This window comes from Dermochelys coriacea, chromosome 6 (genome assembly GCF_009764565.3).
Source record: "Dermochelys coriacea isolate rDerCor1 chromosome 6, rDerCor1.pri.v4, whole genome shotgun sequence".
NCBI classification, from domain to species: domain Eukaryota; kingdom Metazoa; phylum Chordata; order Testudines; family Dermochelyidae; genus Dermochelys; species Dermochelys coriacea.
The window spans coordinates 1,251,988-1,274,969 of record NC_050073.1 but is presented as its reverse complement, the minus strand read 5'-3'; the positions used below and the strand labels follow the sequence as shown (position 1 = coordinate 1,274,969).

Genomic DNA, 22,982 nt, shown 5'->3' with positions numbered 1-22,982 from the left:
CTCCCGGGAGTGTGGGTCATTTGCATACTATGTGCACGCCCCCTCCTTTCCATAAACAGGCCCCGCCCCGCCTTCCTGAGGAGCCGGGGAAGTGGCCGCGCACGCAGCCCGCACGGCCCTGAGTTCCCTTATTTGCGTAATACATGCAGGCCGCGCCCACAGCCTCCGCCAAGCCGCCTTTCCGGCCACACGGAGTCCTTCTCATTAGCATAAAGCCTGCCGGCCGCTGCCTATTGGACAACAGCGGCGCCCTCTTTTGCTTGACACTGTCAGCCGGGTTGTAGCGGCCCGATCCCAGGAATTCGGTACTTTGCCTAATATATGCGGACCACGCCCACGAAGTTCCGCAGGGGCGCGACGGAATTCCCCTGTATGAGCAGAAAATGTGCCCCGCCCCCTCAGCGGGAGGCGGGCTCAGAAGCAAAGAGTTCGAGTATTTGCATATTCCCTACAGGCCACGCCTACAGCTTCAACAGAAGGCCGTTCATTAGCATAATATAGTATTTGCTGCCTATTGGGCTCGGGAGTTCGCTCATTTGCATAGTGCGTATAGGCCACGCCCCAAGAGACCGCCCAGAACCTTGCCGCAAACAGGCCGGCCCCGTTCCCCTGCTCGGCGTACTCTCACCCTGGCGGGGGGGGGCCTTTGCCTTTCAGCAGCAGGCCACGCCCCCTTATTAGCATAATGCAAATACAAATGTCTTGGGCAGATGCCGCCTCCTTAGACCTTCGGGAAGCCTTTGTCAAGGTCCCACCCCAAGGGCTCTCAAGCCAAGAGAGCTGCCAGGGGATAAGAGGGAAGGGCCTGTCCTGCATCGGCAGCTGGTTAACAGGCAGGAAACAAAGGGTGGCAATACAGGGTCGGTTTCAGAATGGGGAGCCCCCCGGGGTGAGTTGGGGAAAGGGGCAAGCAGGGCGGTGGCAACCTTAGCAGATGGTCCAAAACCACTCAAGACAGTGAAGTCCCTTGCAGGCGGTGAAGAGCTGCAAAAGGCTCTCGCAAAACTGGGTGACTGGGCAACAAGCTGCCCGGATGAAATTCAAGGGTGATCAGTGCAAAGTAATGCACGTCGGAAAACATCATCCCAACTATGGGTATAAAATGGTGGGCTCTGGATGAGCTGTTCCCACTCGGGAAAGAGATCGCAGAGTCACTGTGGAGCGTTCTCTGAAAATAGCCATGCAAGGGGCAGCAGCGTCAAAAAAGCGAACTGAATGTTGGGACCATTAGGAAAGGGAGCGATAATAAGACAGAAAATATCCTATTGCCCTGTATAAATCCGTGGTGCGCCCACACTTTGAATCCTGCGTGCAGATCAGGTCGCCCCATCTCAAAAAAGATATGTTGGGATTGGAAAAGGTTCAGAAAAGGGCAACAAAAAGGATGAGGGGTCTGGAACAGTTGCCATATGAGGAGAGATTAATAAAACTGGGACTTTTCAGCTTGGAAAAGAGACGACGAAGGGGGGATATGACTGAGGTCTATAAAATCATGACTGGTGTGGAGAAAGTGGATAAGGAAGTGTTGTTTACTCCTTCTCGTAACACAAGAACTAGGGGCCACCCAATGAAATGAACAGGTAGCAGGTTTAAAACACACAAAAGAAAGTATTTCTTCACACAACGCACAGTTCACCTGTGGAACTCGTTGCCAGAGGATGTTGTGAAGGCCAAAGACTATAACAGGGTTCAAAAAAGAAATAGATAAATTCATGGGGGATTGGTCCATCAATGGCTATTAGCCAGGATGGGCAGGGAGGGTGTCCCTAGCCTCTGTTTGCCAGAAGTTGGGGATGGATCACTTGATAATTCCCTGTTCTGTTCACTCCCTCTGGGGCACTGGCATTGGCCACGGTCGGGAGACAGGATACTGGGCTAGATGGACCTTTGGTCTGACCCAGCAGGGCCATTCTTATGTAACATCTGGCTCACTAATATAATAAGTGCACCTCCCAGTGGACGAGCAGATTATACAACCAACTGCTTCTGGTCACCTCATTAGCATAAATTATTCACAAAGCAGTTCATTAGCATAAGGCCTCCTGGACCCCACTCAGCCCACACTAAATTGTGCCCAACCTAAACTTCCCTCAACATGCCATCAGGACCCAGGAGTTCTGGCTCCCAGCCCCCACCCCCCAACCAACCCCACTCCCCTCCTAGAGCCAGGAGAGAACTCAGGCATCCTGGCTCCCAGCCCCCTCCCCCCGATGCTAATGAAGAGACATTCCCATATGTAAAATAATTTAATCTGGATCATTCTCATATCTTCTTTCTTGCTGGTTCAGGGCATGTCACTGCAGATCCCTGGGGAGGGGGATGTATTCGTGCATCTTACATGGGACACAGCACCCCCTGCAGGGGAGCTACACCCCATCCACAGCGGCTGTGCAAGCCAGTCCCTCCCTGCTACTCTCCATATGTGTCCATAGGTGCCCCTTGGCATGGGGCTACACTTCTACATCTGCTTGAGGGCAAGGCCCCGTGTCCCATCCCACGCCCCCCTGAGCAGCCAGTCCCCTGCCTTGGGGCTGGATTGGAGCCACTTCTTTCAGTGGGTCAAACCAGCATCATCATCGAGGGGTGGCCATAGCATTAGGCACTGGGGGGGCACAAAGCCCATTTTGGGGTACATCAATGGGGCCCGGGGGAGAGCATTAGACAGGGCCACCCATCCCAACTCAGATGACGTGTCCGGTGATTTGGTTAGGCTGCAGAAGTTGTTTCAGACACTGAGTCAGACACCCCATTTTGGGTGGAGAGGTCCATTCGTAGGGCAGTGGCGCTCCAGGGCAGCATGAGACATTGGGGAGTGTGATCCCCATTTCTGGGGTCTCTCTGTGGGGCTCAGGGATGGCAGGTGGCAGCACACAGCGGAGAGGCATAAACCCCCGTTTCTGGGGTCTCTGTGGAGTTGGGGGCTGCAGGGGACAGCAGACACTGGGGGCATGAATGCGCGTTTCGGGGGTCCCCCCAGCTCTTCTCCGAAGCAGTCGTTCTGGAGTTGCCCCCTGGCTCTGGAGGGGAGTCCTGTGGTGGTCCGCCCACCCCCCAGCTCAGCTTGGGGACAGGAGCGACTTGAGGGAGGACTGGCTGGTGGGCGCCAGGTTCTCGTAGCTGTGACACAGGCAGGTGCAGTCAGAGGCAGCCTCGTCGTCTGAGCCGGGGAGCGGAGGCGGGTGCCGGGAGTGGTGGCCGGTGCAGATCAGCACCCCCGTGTGCCGATAGGCCACAGCCCAGGCCTCCCCCGCCAGGCACTGGCATCGGCACCGGGGGCCCGTGGCGGAGGAGAAGGAGCCAGGCAGCCCCCCGCTCTTCTTCTGCACAAACAGGCAGGTCCTGCGGAGAGAGACCAGGAGCAGGTGGGACAGGGTGCTGCAGAGTTGGCTACAGCCACAAGAGGGCAGTGCGTCAAGCACTAGACCCCTCGCCCCTCCCAGAGCCAGGGACAGAACCCAGGAGTCCTGGCTCCCTCCCCGCCAGCTCTAACCCACCAGACCCCACTCCCCTCCCAGATCAGGGGACAGAACCCAGGAGTCCTGGCTCCCTCCCTGCCTGCTCTAACCCACCAGACCCCACTTCCTTCCCAGAGCCAGGGACAGGACCCAGGAGTCCTGGCTCCCAGCCCCCCCCCAACCACTAGATCCCACTTCTCTCCCAGAGCCAGGGACAGAACCCAGGAGTCCTGGCTCCCAGCCCCCCCCCCCCCAACCACTAGATCCCACTTCTCTCCCAGAGCCAGGGACAGAACCCAGGAGTCCTGGCTCCCAGCCCCCCTGCTTTAACCCACCAGACCCCACTCCCCTCCCAAAGCCAGGGACAGAACCCAGGAGTCCTGGCTCCCTCCCCGCCTGCTCTAACCCACCATGCCCATCCCACGATCTCACCTCTTCCGCAGGTGGTATGAGATGATGAGGAGCATGAGGAGGAAGGCCCCTGAAGCTGTGTACATCATCCATCCTGGGAAAGAAGGAAAGGTTAGAGATTATGTAGGACCTACAAAAATGGCTGACAAAGCAGAGTGTTTGTGAGTAAGGGCTGTTGAATGCTAGCTGGTGGGGGGAGACCCCTGGCAGGCTATGGAAGTACAGCAAGGCTGGAATTGGGGTCAGTGGAGGGGAGAGGCCCCGTGTCCCATTCCCCACCCCCCAAAGCCAGCCAGTCCCCCACCCTGGGGCCAGATCACAGCCGGCGCCCCCTGGAGGGGATCGGCCCCATGTCCCATTCCCCACCCCCCAGAGCCAGCCAGTCCCTGACCCTGTGGCCAGATCGGAGCCGGCACCCCCTGGAGGGGAGAGGCCCCGTGTCCCATTCCCCACCTCCTGCCCCGATGGTTATGTCATCGGCTCTGCGGGTCCAGCTGGAGTTGAATTGGTCCGTGAAGGTTGGCTGCAGTAGGTTACTGGGCAACGTCTGGGAGTCACCCTCCGAGGTCTCCAGCATGGGACCCTTCACCCCTGGACAGAGAGAGCCAGCCATGAGCCCCACTAGCGCCGCCCCGGGGCCAGTGGTCCCTCCCAGGGGAGAGCACCTCTTATGGAGCCCCCCTGCCCCACACCCTGCTGCTCAATGCCCCCTAGCGCCGCACCGGGGCCAGCCCTGACTGCCAGGGAGAGCGCCCCCTAGGGAGCCCCCCGCCCTGGCGCTCGGCGGGAGGATTAGACAGGAGGGGATTCCCTGGAGGGAATTTTCTCAGGTCCGACCGCATACCTGCTGCCAAGGAGTGACATCCCTGCCCCAGCCCCCCCTTCCCATGCAGGTGTTCAGGCGCCTAATTACAGACCCCGGCTCCAGCCCCCAGGGCATCATTAGCAGCACCTGGGATGAGGATCCGAGTTCAAAGGCAGCCCCCCTCCTCCCTCCCAAATCCAGGAGGCTGAGGTGGCTGCAGCTTACGAACCCTCTGTGGGCGTTACCCAGCCACCCCACCCCAGATTCAGCCGCATCGCTCACCCCGGTAGGCCACTGCGAAGCCCTGGGCCTGCAGGAGCTGGTCGGAGCGGAAGCTGAGCACAAGGACGTCGGTGGGGAGGAGGAGGCCAGGGCCGGGGCGGTGATGCCCATCAAACTGCGCCAGGAGGCGGCGGCTGTGCCCATCCTGCAGCTCCAGCCGGTCGTTGGGGTCCCGGATCTCGAAGATCTGGAAGCGGAGCTCCACGGCGCTGGAGCCCGGCGGGCGCAGGATCCAGGAACAATTGCTGTCGGGGCCGTAGTCGTCCGGGAAATCCGGGGAGTAGATGACCCCGGAGGGGGCACTGAAGTTCCCCTGGCAGGCCCCCACAGACACTGAAGGGGGGGAGAGCAGGGGTGAGCAGCGGAGGGGAGGCCCACAGGGCTGAGGTGCAGAAAGGGTTAATGATCTGGGATATGGTGATCTGCAGCGCAGCACCCCTTAGGGCCGCACTGGGGCATCGGGGCCAGCCCTGGCTGCTGGGGGAGAGCACCCCCGGCTGAGCCCCTGCTCTCCGCAGCGCAGCCCCATATCCATCTTCCCTAGATTCCCCCCCCAAACACACTTCTCCCGCCTCCCCAGACCCCACTCACCATCGTAGACCCCGATGCGGCCGTCCCCCCCGCACAGCTCGCTGGCCTTGCCGAAGCAGACCTGGTCACACTCCACGGCCCCCACGGGCTGGGCCCACCGCAGGTCCCCCTCACTGCCGCAGAAGCAGGCGCATCCGGCCTCCACACCAGCGAACTGCGGGGAACAAAGGGTTCAATCCCCCCTGCCACCCGGCCCCAGGGTAGGGGACTGGCTGGCTTGGGGCGGGGGGACCTGAACGGGCGGGGGGGGTTACCTTGTAGCCTCTCTTCCGGCAATATCGGATGCAGACTTGGATGGTCAGTTTGCTGGAGGTGCCACTGCTACCGCTCAGTGCTGGGGGGTTGCCTGAGTCCAGGAAGCAGCCGACGTACCCAGGCACTGCAGGGAGGACAGACAGGGTTAGAGTGTAACGAGTCCCCCCCCTCCGCCCCCCTGCAGTTCGGCACCCCTGCCATTCCCTCCCGCCGGAGCTCACTGTGGCAGCTGGGGATGTCGCAGTATTTCCAGTAGATCCCCTCCTCGGTCTCAAGGACGTAACACCAGGGCTGGACGTCCCCGTCTGGGTTCCGGCAGGCGTTGTGGCTGCCCAAACCCCACTCCCCATTGGGGTACTTGGCCGTGTTGTAGGCGTGCTTCTGGGTCTGGTTCCAGTAGAGGCAGGGCTGGCCCCGGCTGTCGGGGGATGTGTGGTTCTGGGCCCCCCGATAGTCGGCGCCGTTCACCGTGAAGCACTCGGAGGGCGCTGGGGGAGGAGAGAGAGCAGGGTTAGCGAACCCAGGAGTCCTGATGCCCAGCCCTCTCATTCTAGCCCACCAGATCCCAGAGAGAACCCAGGAGTCCTGTCTCCCAGCCCCCCTGCTCTAACCCATTAGCCCCCACTCCCCTCCCAGAGCCGGGGAGGGAACCCCGGAGTTCTGACTCCCACCCCTTCACTGTAGCCCACCAGACCCCAGAGAGAACCCAGGTGTCCTAGCTCCCAGCCCTTCCACTCTAACCACACTCCTTCCAGAGCCGGGGAAAGAAACCAGGAGTCCTGCCATCTGGAAGACAACCGAGTTATGTTGCTTTACACCAGCTGAGGACTGCAGGACTCCTGGGTTCTTTAACTGAACACCTTCTGGCTTGTTGCTCCACACTGGGAGGTTGGAGTAGGTGGGTTGATGTAGTGGGGAAGATGCTGGAGGAATATTTTGGTCGTGAAGCCTCAAGGAACGAAGGACCAAGTGCTGTCTCCTACCCCAGACAACTCCAGCTGGAGGAGAAAGCCAGGGTCAAGTGATGGATGGAGTCAACCAGCTGCGACTCCTTCCCAGCCCCAGGACAAACGGATGGCCATACTTGGAACAAGTTTTGAGGAGCCACCAACAATTGCAAGACTGTCCTACACCCACATGGGATCCAGCAAAGGAGGGTGGGCCATGGGAGAAGACCACATTGGGTGAGAGCACCAGAGAAGATGCAGGGGACAGGGAAAGATGAAGCATCTGAGAAGACACTGATGGCAAGCAGGTGGCATGCAACCCTTGGGCGTATCAACAGGACAGTAGCAAGTGGGAGCGGGGAGTGGTGGTGAGCACTTACAGCAGTGGTGAGGCTGGCACCAGAACATTGCGCCCACTGCTGGGGTGCACATTTTATAGAGAAGGTTGGAAGACTGGAGAGGGGGCAGGGAAGAGCCAGGAAAATGATCCGACGGCTGGAGAAAATGCCTGAGAGCGAGAGACTTAACAAGCTCGGTCTGTTGAGCGTCTTGAAGAGATCAAGAGGTGACTTGAGCATGATGGATAAAGCACCTTCACAGGGAGAAAATCCAGACTATTAAAAAGCTCTTCAGATCGAGTGGAGGAAGGCAGAGAAAGAACCAATGGCTGGACATTGAAGCCAGACAAATTCAGACTAGAAATGAGCCACCCAATTTTTAACAGCGCGGGTGATTATCCATTGGGACAAACTCTCCAGGGAAATGGTGGATTCTCCATTGCTTGGTGGCGTCACGTCAAGACTGAAGATCTTCCTGGTGGAAGATACTTTAGTCAACACACACATTATTAGGTTCAATACAGGGGGTCACTGGGTGAACGTCTCCTACCTGGGTTATCTGGGAGGTCAGATGAGATGGTGCCTTCTGGCTTTAAGATATTTGAAATCAATGGAAGATGAGGGTTTGCATGGAGAATGGACGATGGGGAAGATGGAGGGATGGAGGAGGGGATGAAGATGTTGAGATGCTGGAGGGATGAAAGATGTTGGAAGATGGAGGGAAGGATGGACCATCGGTGAAGAGGTTCATCCCATAAAGGACACCTCAAGGGTGAGTGGAGGGACAGACAAGCTGGAGACACGCTTTTCTCCAGACGGCGCTTTTGGAAAGTCCAGTCGAGGGCCTGGCATCAGCTCCGGAGCCCTTCAAAGGTGTGAGAAGTTGTGGGGGGCCTTCCCGGGGAGGTTATAATTAACAACTGGGCGTGACAACGCTGCCCAGCAGAGAGCCATGGCTCAGAGCTCCGGCTCGCCCCAAGATGAATCAGGAGACACATCTAGCTGCAGGGCGGTGATGGGGTGGAGGAGTTAGGTGTGACGGGACCGGATTACAGAGCAGTTTGTCAGGGAGGATCCAGCCCCGGGTGGGAACAGGCGAGATAGGCCCCGATGGGGTGGCTCCATCTCTGCTGGAAGAACAGACAGTCTGGATGATCCTGTCCTGATAGCAAACAGGTAGATCAGCATATGAACAGCAGGTGATTACAAGGTAATGGTTAGAGCAGGGGGGCTGGGAGTCAGGACTCCTGGGTTCTCTCCCCATCTCTGCCAAGGGAGTGGGGTCTAGTGGGTTAGAGTATGTGTGTGGGGGGAGGGAGCTAGGACTCCTGGGTTCTATCTCTGGCTCTGGGAGGGGAGTGGGATCTAGTGGCTAGAGCAGGGCAGGTGTCTGCCTTTTTCAGACTCCTGATAGTAGAGCTATGGCAGGATGGGGCGGGATCCAGGCCCATTTCATGGCCTGCCACATCTGGAAGGGCTGTGACAGCTGCTGCTGGAAGAGTTGGAGTGCCTCCCCTCCCAAGAGATGCTGGTCTGGGAGGGTGTGGGGGCGGGCAGCCCTGCCACATACCACGTCACCAGCTCAGGAAACAGGATGGGAGCCATGAAAGCCCTAAAAGCACAGGGAGAAGAAGACCCCACTCCCCTCCCAGAGCTGGGGATAGACCCCAGGAGTCCTGGCTCCCAGCCTCCCCAGCCTGCTCTACCCACTTGACCCCACTCCCCTCCCAGAGCTGGGAATTCTGTCCTCAGCTCTGGGAGGGGAGAAGGGTCTTGTGAGTTTGAGCAGGGAGAGGTGGGGAGCTGGGAGCCAGGACTCCTGGGTTCTATCAACAGTCTATTCCCCAGCAAAGATGGAGATGCCCCATCAGGGCCCATCTAGCCCATTCCTCCTCCCCTCCAGGGCAGGAGTTTTCCCCCCCCCCAACCTGTAACCAGACCCTCCCACACACACACACCTCCCTGTTTCAGAGCCCCCACAGCAGACGCAGGGCTCTGGGGACCGGCCCCACCTGTTGTCATGCATGAAAATAGCCGGTGTTATGATGGACAGGTGGTTGGGAGGGGGGGTGGTGCCGTGGGGGGCTCTGATCCCTCACAAGGGGCTTTGTGGGGCAGGCACAGAGCCTGCCACAGGAGGCGATAGGTTTCCTGGCGCCTGGCAGCTGGTCCATGCAGCTGTCTGCAGCCTTAACTCCCAGCAGGGAGCAGGGTAGTGGTAAGAAACGGGGTTCACCCTGGAGGGGAGGGAGAGAGGAAGGGGGAGGCAGGACTCCTGGGTTCTCTCCCTGGCTCTGGGAGGGGAGTAGGGTCAAGTGGGTTAGAGCAGGGGGGCTGGGAGGCAGAACTCCTGGGTTCTCTCCCTGGCTGTGGGAGGGGATTGGGGGTCTGGTGGTCAGAGTTGGGAGCAGGGTGGGGAGCCAGGACTCCTGGGTTCTATCCCCAGCTCATGGGTTATAGCAGCCAGCTGTGGTCTGTGCCAAGCAGTGATTCCCCAAACTGGGCACAGGTTCCAGACATTGGTTCTGAGTTATAAAATGTGGCATCTCCTGGATCAGGGGATGCCCCCTCCCCAGGGTGGCTGGGATCTGAGTTTCCATTGCCCTGGCTGCCTGAGAAATAGATTTGTGGGGACTCCCCATACCCCGCCAGCCCCCCACTCCCTTGGGATACAGGGTGGGCCAGAGCTGCCACTCACACAGAGAGCTGGAGGGGTGGGCTGCTGGCAGAGAGACCCGCGGTTCAGGTTGGAGAGATGGAGGGTGTGTGAGGATGGATGGACGGAGGAGTGGGGGGGATGGACACATGGCACTCCCCCCCGACCCCCACTTCTTATGGCATGGCACCCACTGCCAAGCCCTCTGCCCTGCTCCCTGCTCATGGCACCCCCTGCCGAGCCCCAGCCCCACGGTGCTCCCTGCCAAGGCCCCCGCCCCCCTGCTCCCTGCCACACAGCACCCCCTGCCGCAACCCCTCCCCTGCTCCCTGCAGCATGGTGCCCCCTTCCCAACCCCACAGCACAGTGTATTTCACCCTCTGTCTGCCAAGCTGTAACCCCACCCAGCCCCGTTTAGCCTGTTTCTTTCGCTGGGCGCCGGCACATGGTGTCTTGGCCCTCGGCTAAACCCTCTCCAAAGCATGTATTGTCTGGTCCTCGTCAGGCCCCAAGGCAGGGACTGGCTGGCTCAGGGGCCTGGGGCCTGTCCCCTCTGGAGGGCCTGGCAGCCGTGTGGGGAAGAGGGGAAATTGGCTGGTGTCTGGTTGGCGGGAGGTTGGCAGGCCGGGGATCCTCCTTCCACAGCTGACAGCCCTCTGCCCAGCCCTGCCCTCCTCCTCCAGAGGCACCCACGCAGGGGGAGGATCTCTGGGGCAAGGGACGTTATGGCCCCCACCTCCCAATGCCCCCTGCAGGGTGTAACACTACCCCCCTGCCCTTCATATACACCCCCAGGTCAACCCCTGCATGGGACATTGAAGCACAGAGATCTCCAGGGACAGAACCCAGGAGTCCTGGTTCCCAGCCTCCCCTGCCCTCTAACCACCAGACCCCACTCCCCTCCCAGAGCTGGGGGGAGAACCCAGGAGTCCTGGGATCAGAGGCAGGGACTCACCTTCTCCCTGGAGCCCGGTCGAGCTCCGTAGGAACAGAAGAAGGAATCCATGAATCCAGAACATCTCGACTCCAGGCGGCCCCGCCAGAAGGGGGAGCCAGTGCAGGGATCTGCCCCTTTATCCAAAGGGGCCGCCAGGGCGGGGGCAGGGCAGATCCAGTGCTCCTGGGATCCCAACAGATCCAGTGACTCCTGGGGAGCCTCTCTCAGGTCAGTGCAGGGAGGGCGAGGAAGCAGATTCCCAGGGCAGATCCTGTAGCCGGGGAAGGGGTGGGATCTACGGCCCCCCGGCTCGGTGGCAATCCTGTTGTCCCGGGAGATCCAGGATCCCAGTGGATCCCGAGTCCTGACCAGGCTGCGGTCCCAGTGGATCCTGTGATTGGATGGATCAAGCCCCGGGTGGGATCTGAAGCGAACGCAGGCTGGGGTCCCAGGTGGATCCTTTCATGAGTGGATCCCAGTGGGTCCCATCCCGGATCCCTGACCCCGGAGCTAAGTTCTGATCTGAGTGGATCCCCAGAGCAGGAGCTGCCGGGCTCGGGTCCTTGTGGCTTCCCAGCCACCGAGCGGGTCTGGGACCCAGGGGATCCGGGGCTGGGTCCGGTCTGGTTCAGGTCCCGTCCTGGGTCCCACGAGCCCAGTGGATGCGCTGGGGCCGGTGCTGCTTCGGAGCCCCGTGGAGACGGTCTCCTCGCTGCGATCTGCCCCGAAGCCGGCTCCGATCCGGATCCCCACCTGCCCTGCCCCCGGGGGGGGGGAGACGAGTGCCAGGCTAGGGGGCTGGCCGGGTCCGATGCCCCGCACAAGGGGCGCACAGCTCCCCGCTGGGCTCCGCCTGCTCCATTGGCCCCGTCTCCAGCCCCGGTCGTGGGACACGGAGTCTCCCCGCCCCCCCCCCCCGGGACGTCCCAGCTCCCACCCCCACCCCTCCACCCCCACGGGGAGGGCCCACGCCGCCTCACATCTCCCGCAGCCCTTGAAATCCGAGCCCTGCCTGGGACGCCGGCCAGGCGGCTGGGAGCGGCAGCCAGCTCCGCCCGGCCTCGGAGCCCGGGGAGAGAACCCAGGAGTCCGGCCCCCCTCTCCGCTCTAACCCACTAGACCCCACTTCCCTCCCAGCGCTGGGGAGAGACCCCGGGCGTCCTAGCTCCCTCCCCTCCCCCCGCTCTAACCAGTAGACCCCACTCCCGTCCCGGAGCAAAGGAGAGAACCCAGAGTCCTGGCTCCCAGCCGCCCTGCCCTAACCCAGGCCCTGGTGGGTTCCAGTCTGGGCTAGCAGGGGGTTGCAGGTCGGGAGTGGGGGGCACCGGCAGGGCTGGGTGGGGGCAGGGCTGAGCTAGCAGGGGTTGCAGGTCGGGAGTGGGGGGCACCGGCAGGGCTGGGTGGGGGCAGGGCTGAGCTAGCAGGGGTTGCAGATCGCGAGTGAGGGGCACCGGCAGAGCTGGGGGGGCCGGAGGTCAGGGCTGGGCTAGCAGGGGCTGTGGGTCGGGAGTGAGGGGCACCAGCAAGGCTCGGGCGGGGCAGGGCTGGGCTGGCAGGGGGCTGTGGGTAGGGAGTGAGGGGCACCGGCAGGGCTGGGTGGGGGCAGGGCTGGGCTAGCAGGGGGTTGCAGGTCGGGAGTGAGGGGCACCGGCAGAGCTGGGGGGGCCCAGGGCTGGGCTAGCAGGGGGCTGCGGGTCGGGAGTGAGGGGCACCAGCAGGGCTCGGGCGGGGCAGGGCTGGGCTGGCAGGGGCTGTGGGTCGGGAGTGAGGGGCACCGGCAGAGCTGGGGGGGGCCGGAGGTCAGGGCTGGGCTAGCAGGGGGCTGTGGGTCAGGAGTGAGGGGCACCGGCAGGGCTGGGTGGGGGCAGGGCTGGGCTAGCAGGGGGCTGCGGGTCGGGAGTGAGGGGCACCAGCAGGGCTCGGGCGGGGCAGAGCTGGGCTGGCAGGGGGCTGTGGGTCGGGAGTGAGGGGCACCGGCAGAGCTGGGGGGGCCAGAGGTCAGGGCTGGGCTAGCAGGGGGCTGTGGGTCAGGAGTGAGGGGCACCGGCAGAGCTGGGGGGTTGGGGGACAGGGGGGCAGCCCTGTCTGAGTGATTGGTGTCCGGGGGTTTCCGCGCAGGGAGAAAAAGTGGCTGGGAGCCAGGGCCTGCGGGGACCTGTTCCGGGAATGGAGGCCCCAGAATCCCCTGGGGAGGTGGGGGGCCGATCGGGGCTGCAGGTGGGAGCTGGGAGAGCGATGAAGCGAGAAACAACCAGAAACCCCAAAGGGAGAACCCAGGATTCCTGGCTCCCAGCCCACCCACCCCCCTGCCCTAACCACTAGATCCCACTCCCCAAAATCTCACACCCCTCCCCCCCCCAGCCTCACTGCTGCTGCCCCCCGCCGGCCGCGGGCACACACCGCCTGGCCATCCCACCCCACGCCAGCCACGCCAACCCCCCGAGAGAGCTCTGATCCGCTGCCAGGCAGGTCTCCACATGAAACGCTCCAGCAGCCCCAGCGGGTCTGTCGACAGGCCCTGGCCCGGGCGTCCGGTCAGTAAATCTACATCACCCGGCGGGGGGGGCTCACACCCCGAACAACGTCGTCAACTTAATTCCCAGGCCTTGGAACCCACAGAATAGGCCCCGAGGAGGACACGCGGCACACACGCCTTGTCCCACTTCGACTCCAACCAGGATGCTTCACCAGAGAGGCGGTCGCACCCCGGAACGGGGCCCCCAACTCCCCCTGCTTCACTGTGGAAATAACCCCCCCTCCGAGCTCTCATCCCACACTGCAACCCAAACCCCCTCTCCCTGAGGCGGTGGGGGGGACCCCAGGGCTCCCAGTGCATGCAGGGAGAGGGTGTCTCTCCAGCAGGGGGTGCTCTTCCCTCACAATCAGTGCTGACCCGGACTCCTGGGTTCTCTCCCCAGCTCTGGGAGGGGAGTGGGGGTTAGTGGGTTCGAGCACGGGGCCCTGGGAGCCAGGACTCCTAGGTTCTCGCCCCAGCTCTGGGAGGGGAGTGGGATCTGGTGGTTAGAGCAGGCGGGGCTGGGAGCCAGGACTCCTGGGTTCTCTCCCCAGCTCTGGGAGGGGAGTGGGATCTGGTGGTTAGAGCAGGCGGGGCTGGGAGCCAGGACTCCTGGGTTCTCTCCCCAGCTCTGGGAGGGGAGTGGGATCTGGTGGGTCTGAGCAGAGGAAACTGTGTATTCAACGAGTCCTTGAGGAGCTGTGATGCCAACAGCTGGGCCCAAGGCCAGCAAAGCCAACTCCAGCAGGGACATTTTGCCCTCTTCTTCTGGGAGCCGGAAAGGTAATGTCCCCCCACCGGGGTGTCACACACCCAGCAGTGCTGTGAGAAGGGAGTAGTGGGGGGCTCTTGTGATTGGGTTGCTGTGGGGATCTAACCGGTTACCCCACATGCACATAGAGGAACTGCTGAGAAATAACCAGGATCAAAGATGGGATCAAACCGTACTAGTCCCAGGGTGTAAAATACCCACAGCCCATCCCCATCTCCTCAGGGTCGGGGTGAACCAGGTGCACCCCTCGATGGGCACCACTCCTTTGTCTTGTTGCCACTGGGCTCCAGGGGTGCGTCCACATGGGGCCAAGTCCCTGAGCCTGGGGGGGCCGAGTCGGGGCTCCAGACTTGCCCTGTGGCCGTCAGGGCGCGGGTTGGGACCTAGGCTCCAGAGATCCTGTCTACACGGCGGTTCTGCAGCCCCGAAGGCTGAGCCCGGGGTCCCAGCTCGCCGGGCCCGGTAAGTTCTCCGCGCTCGGGCTGGGGGTTGTCGGTCTGAAGGATGCAGGGAGCCACCGTCCTGCCCTGGTCTGACTCCTGGTGGAATTTCGCTGGGGGTCACCGGCCCCCGATGTCTCAGGTTCACACCAAGTAGCCACATGATAATTCTTCAGGGAATGGGGCGGGGAGCCAAACCCAATCTCCTTGAGCCTGGGAGCACCCCAGGACTGAGATCATGGGAGGGGAGGGGGCACGCTCCCAGGACTCCTGGGTTCTCTCCCTGGCTCTGGGAGAGGAGTGGCCTCTAGCGGGTCAGAACAGGGGCAGGCTGGGAGCCAGGAGGGGAGCTGGAATGTGGTGTGGGGGTGGGGCAAGGAGCCCGGCTGCCTCTGGGAAGAGTGCATGGTGGGAGCGGGTTGTGTGGGGGCTTTCGCTGATCCCACCCTCACCCCGCCGGCACCGGGAACCGGTTGGGCAACTCCGTCCTGTCAGGCTGGCACCAGAGAGACAGGGCTTAATGAGAGAGTGTGAACAGAGTGGGCCTTGGGGCAGGCGGGGCTGGGAGCCAGGATGCCTGGGTTCTTTCCCTGCCTCTGGGAGGGGAGCGGTGTCTAGTGGGGTGGGGAGCTAGCAGCCAGGACTCCTGGGTTCTTTCCCAGCTCTGAGGGGCTGGATGAGGGTAGGGGGCTGAGGCCAAAAACTGTGGAACGGGGTACTGGATGGGGCCTGGGCTCATTCTGGGGTGTCCTGCTCACATTTCCACAACCCTCTAATCTCTCCCATCTTTCTCCAGCAGGGTTCCCCAGTTCCTCCTCCAGGGAGTCCCCCACAATCCCCAGGGGCTGGGAGAGACGTTCCCGAGGTACATGACAAGGTGGCTGACCGCGCCGGAGATGCCAGCCCTGGGATAGGCTGGCCCTACCGGGGCTGGGGGGCCTGCCCTGGGCAGCCCCACAGCGGGCCCAGCCCAAGGAGAGGGCCCAGTGCTGGGAGGTCCAGTGGCAGAAGGTTCCGTAGGCCCGGTCTGAGAGACATCGGCCAGGAGGCAGCACCAAGGGCCCGTCTGGCTCGCGCCTGCCCGTCCCCCTGCCGGGCGCTTGACGTGACTCACGCCAACCTTTGGCGCCGAGGCCTAGAGCAGCCTGGAGGCCCGGACACGACAAGCATCATGGGAAGGCGAAGGCGGCCATCTCGCGAGAGCCTGTGCGATGGCTCCTGCCAACCCACGGCGCGCCAAGGCCGGCAGCAGGCTGGCGATGTCGAGGGTTATGGGGCGGTGAAGGCGGCCATATTGCGAGCGGTCAAGGAAGCCATCTTGGGAGAGCAGTGGACACGACTCACACCAGTCTTCAGCCGTGCGTCCAACTTCCTCTTGCTGGGAGGTTGTAGGTAGCGGCAGACGGGCGGCAGGACCATCCCATTGGCTTCCCTGGCCGTTGGCTCGCACCCATAAAGCGTGTGGTCACAGCGCCATCCAGTGGCTAAAGCCAAACCATCACTTTCTGCATTTTGGCGGGAACAAACCTACTTTGTTAATTTCCTTCTCAAAAATGTTAGTGGAAAGCTTGCTCCTTCGTTTTCTTTTTCTTTTCTTTTTTTTTTTGCAGGAAAAAAATTGATTTTTGCCATTCTTTGTAAGCAATATATTTTGGGGTGGGAGGGAGGGGGGATTCTCGTTTCTTTCTAAATAAAAGTTGGGGGACGAACTCCAGGGTTTGTCAATCTTTTCTAATTTTTTGTGGGGAAGCCCAAGTTTTGTCATTCTTTATAGAAAAAAAAAAGTGAGGGAGAAATATCCAGGTTTTGTTCTTTCTTTGTAAAGGCTGCAGGAAACAAATCGAATGTGTTCATTTCTCTCTACATTTTCCCCCTAGTTTTTGTCATTTTGTTCTAAAATTTTGGGGGTGAACCCCCCCCCCACACACACACTTTTTGTCCTTTCTTTCGACCCTTTCGTAGCAAACACTGAGTTCTTTGGACCAGCTCTAGCAGCAAGTTCCCCTTTGCCATGTGTTCCCCCAATAGATAACATGTCTTTTTCTTTCTTTCTTTCCAATCAGTTGCGACTCTCATGGGCTAAAAAACCCAAGGCCATTTATGCCAGTATCCCACCTCCTCCCTGTCCCCCTGGATCAGACCCATGGGCCCATCTAGCCCGGTATCTGGTTTCCCACAGTAGCCAGTCCCCTCTGCTTCAGAGGAATGTACAAGGGCGCCCCCCAGTGGACAGCTCCGTTATAACACGCCAGGAAAGAGTGTGCTCCTGACCACCCTCCGCTCGGGGTTTGAAGCATGAGTGTTAAACCACTGCCAGTCATTTGAACCCTTTCTTGTCCAACTCTGGATAGCTTGATTTGTTTTTGCCTATGATGCCTCTAAAAAAAGGAGGACTTGTGGCACCTTAGACTAACAAATTTATTAGAGCATAAGCTTTCGTGAGCTACAGCTCACTTCAGGGATGCATCCGATGAAGTGAGCTGTAGCTCACGAAAGCTTATGCTCTAATAAATTTGTTAGTCTCTAAGGTGCTGCAAGTACTCCTGTTCTTTTTACCGATACAGACTAACACGGCTGCTGCTCTGAAACCTATTAACTCTAGTCGTTGGCGATTTCTGTCGACAGCGAGGCCTGCAGGTTTACGACGATGTGCGGGAACCTGAATAATCAGTTTTGTGGAAAATTCTGTGATTTGGGAATTTGTTTTCATTCCAAATGGGTAAAAACAAAAAACAGTTTCCATGAAAATCAATCATTTTAGGTCAATCGAAAATGTTTCGTTTACATAAAATCATTTTGTTTCAATTTTGACTGTTTAAAATTTGCCATTATAATTTAATCGCACACAATAAAATAAGTTTCACAGTAAAATCAAAATGTTTCATATATTACATTTTTATCGGTGACTGTTGGTAAATATCAATTTCACCAAACACAGACAAACTGACGAAAAAATATTTCCATCGATCATAATCGAAATGAACAGCAAGGAAAAATGGTCGTTTTGGACTTCTTAGAGTTCGAATTAAAGATATTTACTTTGCAAATTTTGACATATGCCGTTGGCAATTTGTTTGAATGGTTTATAAAGCTTTAACGCTTTCAGTCAAACATCTGCTGTCGTTAAAGAATGATCATTTCATCCTTCCCCTATAATTCTCTGCCACTGTGAAAATTTAAATTGATAAAAATGGGGGGGACACGTGTAAACCCCATAATTTTGTGAAAATTTGAATGGGAAAAATTGAAAATAAAACAAACATTGATGTTTTCCGACATAAAAAATAAAAATCAAGTTCCATCAAGCCTGTTTCTAAAGATGGTTGGTGCCATTACCCCCATTGTACAGATGGGGAAACTGAGGCAGAGAAAGGGACTTGCCTGAGGTCACACATGGAATCTGTGGCTGAGCCAAGGATACAACCCCGGCATCCTGAGACCCAATCCAGAGTCTTTACCCACCAGATCATCATTCGCCTAGCTCAGCGTATTGATACGGACCTGCTCGAGGTATCAGAGGAGTCACCTCAGCTGAATGGAAGGGGCTGGGAACCAAAGAAAGCCTGGTGGCTAAATGGCACAGGAAGCCAGGGGCGATCCACGGCTGGCGGGATGAGATCACGCAGCTCCCGGGCGCTCGCTACAGGCGGGAAGGAGTTTACCTGGCTAGCGAATCCCCGGGAAACAAGAGGAGCAGGGGTGGCGGGCGGTGGTGGCGTTGGAATCCCGGATTGGTCGGTCGGTCTGTCTGTCAGGACTGTTCCTCGTAATATTCCGACATTCCGTCTGTCTAGGTTGCGTCCGTCTGTCCATATTGTGCCTGTCCCTCTGTCTGCGTTGGGTCTGTCTGTCTAGGGCAGCGGTGGACAAACGTTTTGGCCTGAGGGACACATTGGGGTTCCAAAACCGTATGGAGGGCTGGGTAGGGAAGGCGGTGCCTCCCCAAACAGCCTGGGCCCTGCTCCCTCCCGCTTCCCACCCCCTGACTGCCCCCCTCAGAACCCCCAACCCATCTAACCCTCCCTGCTCCTTGTCCCCTGACCGCCCCCTCCCGGGACCCTCACCCCCTAACAGCCCCCCCAGGATCCCACCCCCTATTCAACCCCCCCGCTCCCTGTCCCCTGACTCCTATCCACACCCCCGCCCCCTGACAGGCCCCCCAGGACTCCCACGCCTTTCCAATCGCCCCTGTTCCCTGTCCCCTGACTGCCCCCCGGGACCCCCTGCCCTTATCCAACCCCCCCCCGCTCCCTGCCCCCTTACCATGCCGCTCAGAGCACCAGGACTGGCAGCCACGCCGCCAGCCAGAGCCAGCCACGCTGCCGCGCAGTCCAGAGCGCCAGGCCAGGCCGGCGGCTCCCGCTGCCCCCCTGCCCGGCAGGAGCTTGCAGCCCTACGGAGGCTGTGGGGGGCGGGGGACAGCAGGGGAGGGGCCGGGGTCTAGCCTCTCCAGCCAGGAGCGCAAGGGCCGGGCAGGACGGTCCCATGGCACGGATGTGGCCCGGGGGCTGCAGTTTGCCCACCTCTAGTCTAGGTCAAGGGTAGGCAAGTTACGGTCCCCAGGCCGGATCTGGCCTGCCAGTCGTTTTACGCCAGCCCTCGAGCTCCCACTGGGGAGCGGGGTCTGGGGCTTCCCCCGCTCCAGCTCTCCGAACCCCTCGGTACCAGCCCGGAGCACCCTCCTACACCCCAAACTCCAGCGCTCCGGCCGGGAGTGCCAGGGATGAGGGTCGGGGGCCGCTCCACACGGCTCCCAGAAGCCGTGGCATGGCCCCACTCCGGCTCCTACGCGCTCCAGTGGCCCCCTGTGGCGCTCCAACAGAGGGGCGACGTGGCCACGGCTTCTGGGAACCGCTTGAGGTAAGTGCCGCCCGGAGCCTGAACCCCTGAGCCTCTCCCCACGCCCCAACCCCCTGCCCCAGCCCTGATCCCCCCCACCCTCCAAACCCCTCAATCCCAGCCCAGAGCACCCTCCTACACCCCAAACTCCTCATCCCTAGCCCAACCCGAGCCTGCACCCCCAGCCAGAGCCTGCACTCCTCCCCGCACCCCAACCCCTTGCCCTGATCCCCCTCCCACCCTCCGAACCCCTCGGTACCAGCCCAGAGCACCCTCCTACACCCCAAACTCCTCATCCCCAGCCCCACCCCAGAGCCCACACCCCCAGCCAGAGCCTGCACCCATCCCTACACCCCAACCCCCTGCCCTGATCCCCCTCCCGCCCTCCAAACCCCTCAATCCCAGCCCGGAGCACCCTCTTACACCCCAAACTCCTCATCCCCAGCCCCACCCCAGAGCCTGCACCCCTTCCCACACCCCAAACCCCTGCCCCAGCCCTGATCCCCCTCCTGCCTTCTGAACCTCTTGATCCCAGCCTGGAGGACCCTCCTGCACCCCAAACCCCTCATCCCTAGCCCGACCTGAGCCCGCTCCCCTCCCTGCACCCCAACCCCCTGCCCCAGCCCTGATCCCCCTCCCGCCCTCTGAACCCCTCGGTACCAGCCTGGAGCACCCTCCTACACCCAAACTCCTCATCCCCAGCCCCACCCCAGCCACAGCCCTCACCCCCCCACCACCCCAGGTCGGAGCCCCCTTCCACACCCTGAACTCCTCATTTCTGGCCCCATCCTGGAGCCTCCACCCCCAACCGGAGCCCTCACCCCCTCCCACACGCCAACCCCAACTTAGGGAGCAGTCATGGCCTGCCATACAATTTCTATTCCCTGATGCGGCCCTCGGGTCAAAAAGTTTGCCCACCCCAGGTCCGGGTTGTCTCTGTCCGTCTGTCTGTGCATCTGTCTATTTTGTGTCTCGGTGTCTGTCCGTCCGTCCGTCCGTGCAGGCTGCGCCCCACGGGGGGTCCGGCTGGATTGTTTCGGTCCGTCTAACGTGCGTCTCTCCCTCACCCGTCGGTCCAGGCTGGACTGTCCCCGTCCACGTGTCGCCGTGGGGCACCCGGTGTCTCCTCAGCCCACGGGCCGGGGGGTCACGGCCGGACCCATCTAGATTTCGCTCGCCGGCCCCCTTTGCTTTATCCACCCGTCTGTCCCGGCTCCGTCCGTCTGTCCCTGGACCAGCCCAGACGGCGCCGGGCCCGTTCTCTCCCCCCCCTGCCATATCGGGCTGCCAGCCTGCGTCGGTCTGTCCGCCGGCCCGGCGGCCCCCCCGCGTCGGCGTTAACTCTGCCTTGTCTGTCTGTCTGTCCGCCAAGCCGGGCCGTCCGCCCGCCCGTCTCCTGTCCCCCCATCTGGCTGAACCCCTCGGTCTGCCCCTGCCCTGGGTCTGTCCCTCTGTCTGTCTGTCGGCCTCCCCCCCACCCCCCCGGGGCCGTACAGAGCCGCCCGCAGACCCCTTCCCCCCACCCCGAGCCCCCCCCGCGGCCATACAGAGCCTGCCCGCAGACCCCTTCCCCCCACCCCGAGCCCCCCCCCGCGGCCATACAGAGCCACCGGCAGACCCCTTCCTCCCTCCCCGAGCCCCCCCCGCGGCCATACAGAGCCACCGGCAGACCCCTTCCTCCCTCCCCGAGCCCCCCTGCACCCCCTGGGGCCATACACAGCCGCCCGCAGACCCCTTCCCCCCACCCCGATCCCCCCCCCGCGGCCATACAGAGCCGCCCGCAGACCCCTTCCTCCCTCCCCGAACCCCCCTACACCCCCTGGGGCCATACAGAGCCACCCGCACACCCCTTCCTCCCTCCCCGAGCCCCCCCTGGGGCCATACAGAGCCTGCCCGCAGACCCCTTCCTCCCTCCCCGAACCCCCCTGCACCACCTGGGGCCATACAGAGCCACCCGCAGACCCCTTCCTCCCCTCCCGAGCCCCCCCTGGGGCCATACAGAGCCTGCCCGCAGACCCCTTCCTCCCCTCCCCGAGCCCCCCCCGCGGCCATACAGAGCCACCGGCAGACCCCTTCCTCCCTCCCCGAGCCCCCCTGCACCCCCTGGGGCCATACAGAGCCACCCGCAGACCCCTTCCTCCCTCCCCGAACCCCCCTGCACCCCCTGGGGCCATACAGAGCCACCCGCAGACCCCTTCCTCCCCTCCCCGAGCCCCCCCCGCGGCCATACAGAGCCACCGGCAGACCCCTTCCTCCCTCCCCGAACCCCCCTGCACCCCCTGGGGCCATACAGAGCCACCCGCAGACCCCTTCCTCCCTCCCCGAGCCCCCCCGCCCCCCGGGGCCAAACAGAGCCGCCCGCAGACCCCTTCCTCCCTCCCCGAGCCCCCCCTGGGGCCATACAGAGCCTGCCCGCAGACCCCTTCCTCCCCTCCCCGAGCCCCCCCACCCCCCCGGGGCCGTACAGAGCCGCCCGCAGACCCCTTCCTCCCTCCCCGAACCCCCCTGCACCCCCTGGGGCCATACAGAGCCACCCACAGACCCCTTCCTCCCTCCCCGAACCCCCCTGCACCCCCTGGGGCCATACAGACCCACCCGCAGACCCCTTCCTCCCTCCCCGAACCCCCCTGCACCCCCTGGGGCCATACAGAGCCTGCCCGCAGACCCCTTCCTCCCTCCCCGAACCCCCCCCACCCCCCCGGGGCCGTACAGAGCCGCCCACAGACCCCTTCCTCCCTCCCCGAACCCCCCTGGGGCCATACAGAGCCGCCCGCAGACCCCTTCCTCCCTCCCCGAACCCCCCTGCACCCCCTGGGGCCATACAGAGCCTGCCCGCAGACCCCTTCCTCCCTCCCCGAACCCCCCTGCACCCCCTGGGGCCATACAGAGCCACCCGCAGACCCCTTCCTCCCCTCCCCGAGCCCCCCCTGGGGCCATACAGAGCCACCCACAGACCCCTTCCTCCCTCCCCGAACCCCCCTGCAACCCTGGGGCCATACAGACCCACCCGCAGACCCCTTCCTCCCTCCCCGAACCCCCCTGCACCCCCTGGGGCCATACAGAGTCACCCGCAGACCCCTTCCTCCCTCCCCGAACCCCCCTGCACCCCCTGGGGCCATACAGAGCCACCCGCAGACCCCTTCCTCCCTCCCCGAACCCCCCTGCACCCCCTGGGGCCATACAGAGCCACCCGCAGACCCCTCCTCCCTCCCCGAGCCCCCCCCTGGGGCCTACAGAGCTGCCCGCAGACCCTTCCTCCCTCCCCCGACCCCCCTGCACCCCCTGGGGCCAGTACAGAGCCACCCGCAGACCCCTTCTCCCTCCCCGAGCCCCCCTGGGGCCATACAGAGCCACCCACAGACCCCTTCCTCCTCCCCGAACCCCCTGCACCCCCTGGGGCCATACAGAGCCACCCGCAGACCCCTTCCCTCCCCCCCCGAACCCCCCGCACCCCCTGGGGCCATACAGAGCCACCCGCAGACCCCTTCCTCCCTCCCCGAACCCCCCTGCACCCCTGGGGCCATACAGAGCCACCCGCAGACCCCTTCCTCCCTCCCTCCCCGACCCCCCTGCACCCCCTGGGGCCATACAGACCACCCGCAGACCCTCCTCCCTCCCCGAACCCCCCTGCACCCCCTGGGCCATACAGAGCCACCCGCAGACCCCTCCTCCCTCCCCGAGCCCCCCCTGGGGCCATACAGCCACCCAGCAGCCACCCCTTCCTCCTCCCGAACCCCCC

The 22,982-nt window shown here is 62.0% G+C and overlaps 1 protein-coding gene across 1 annotated transcript; it reads right to left on the bottom strand.

The window, feature by feature from the left end:
- Positions 1 to 2,231: 2,231 nt before the first annotated feature.
- KREMEN2 (kringle containing transmembrane protein 2) lies at positions 2,232 to 11,600 on the bottom strand. The gene is made up of 8 exons (XM_038404759.2): positions 10,696 to 11,600; positions 6,021 to 6,287; positions 5,799 to 5,923; positions 5,545 to 5,698; positions 4,954 to 5,286; positions 4,320 to 4,457; positions 3,888 to 3,960; positions 2,232 to 3,339 (listed from the first exon to the last, which is right to left on the bottom strand). Exons 1-8 carry the CDS (start codon positions 10,757 to 10,759, stop codon positions 3,057 to 3,059), a joined length of 1,437 nt encoding a protein of 478 aa, XP_038260687.1. The 5' UTR covers positions 10,760 to 11,600; the 3' UTR covers positions 2,232 to 3,056.
- Between the last annotated feature and the right edge of the window lie 11,382 nt (positions 11,601 to 22,982).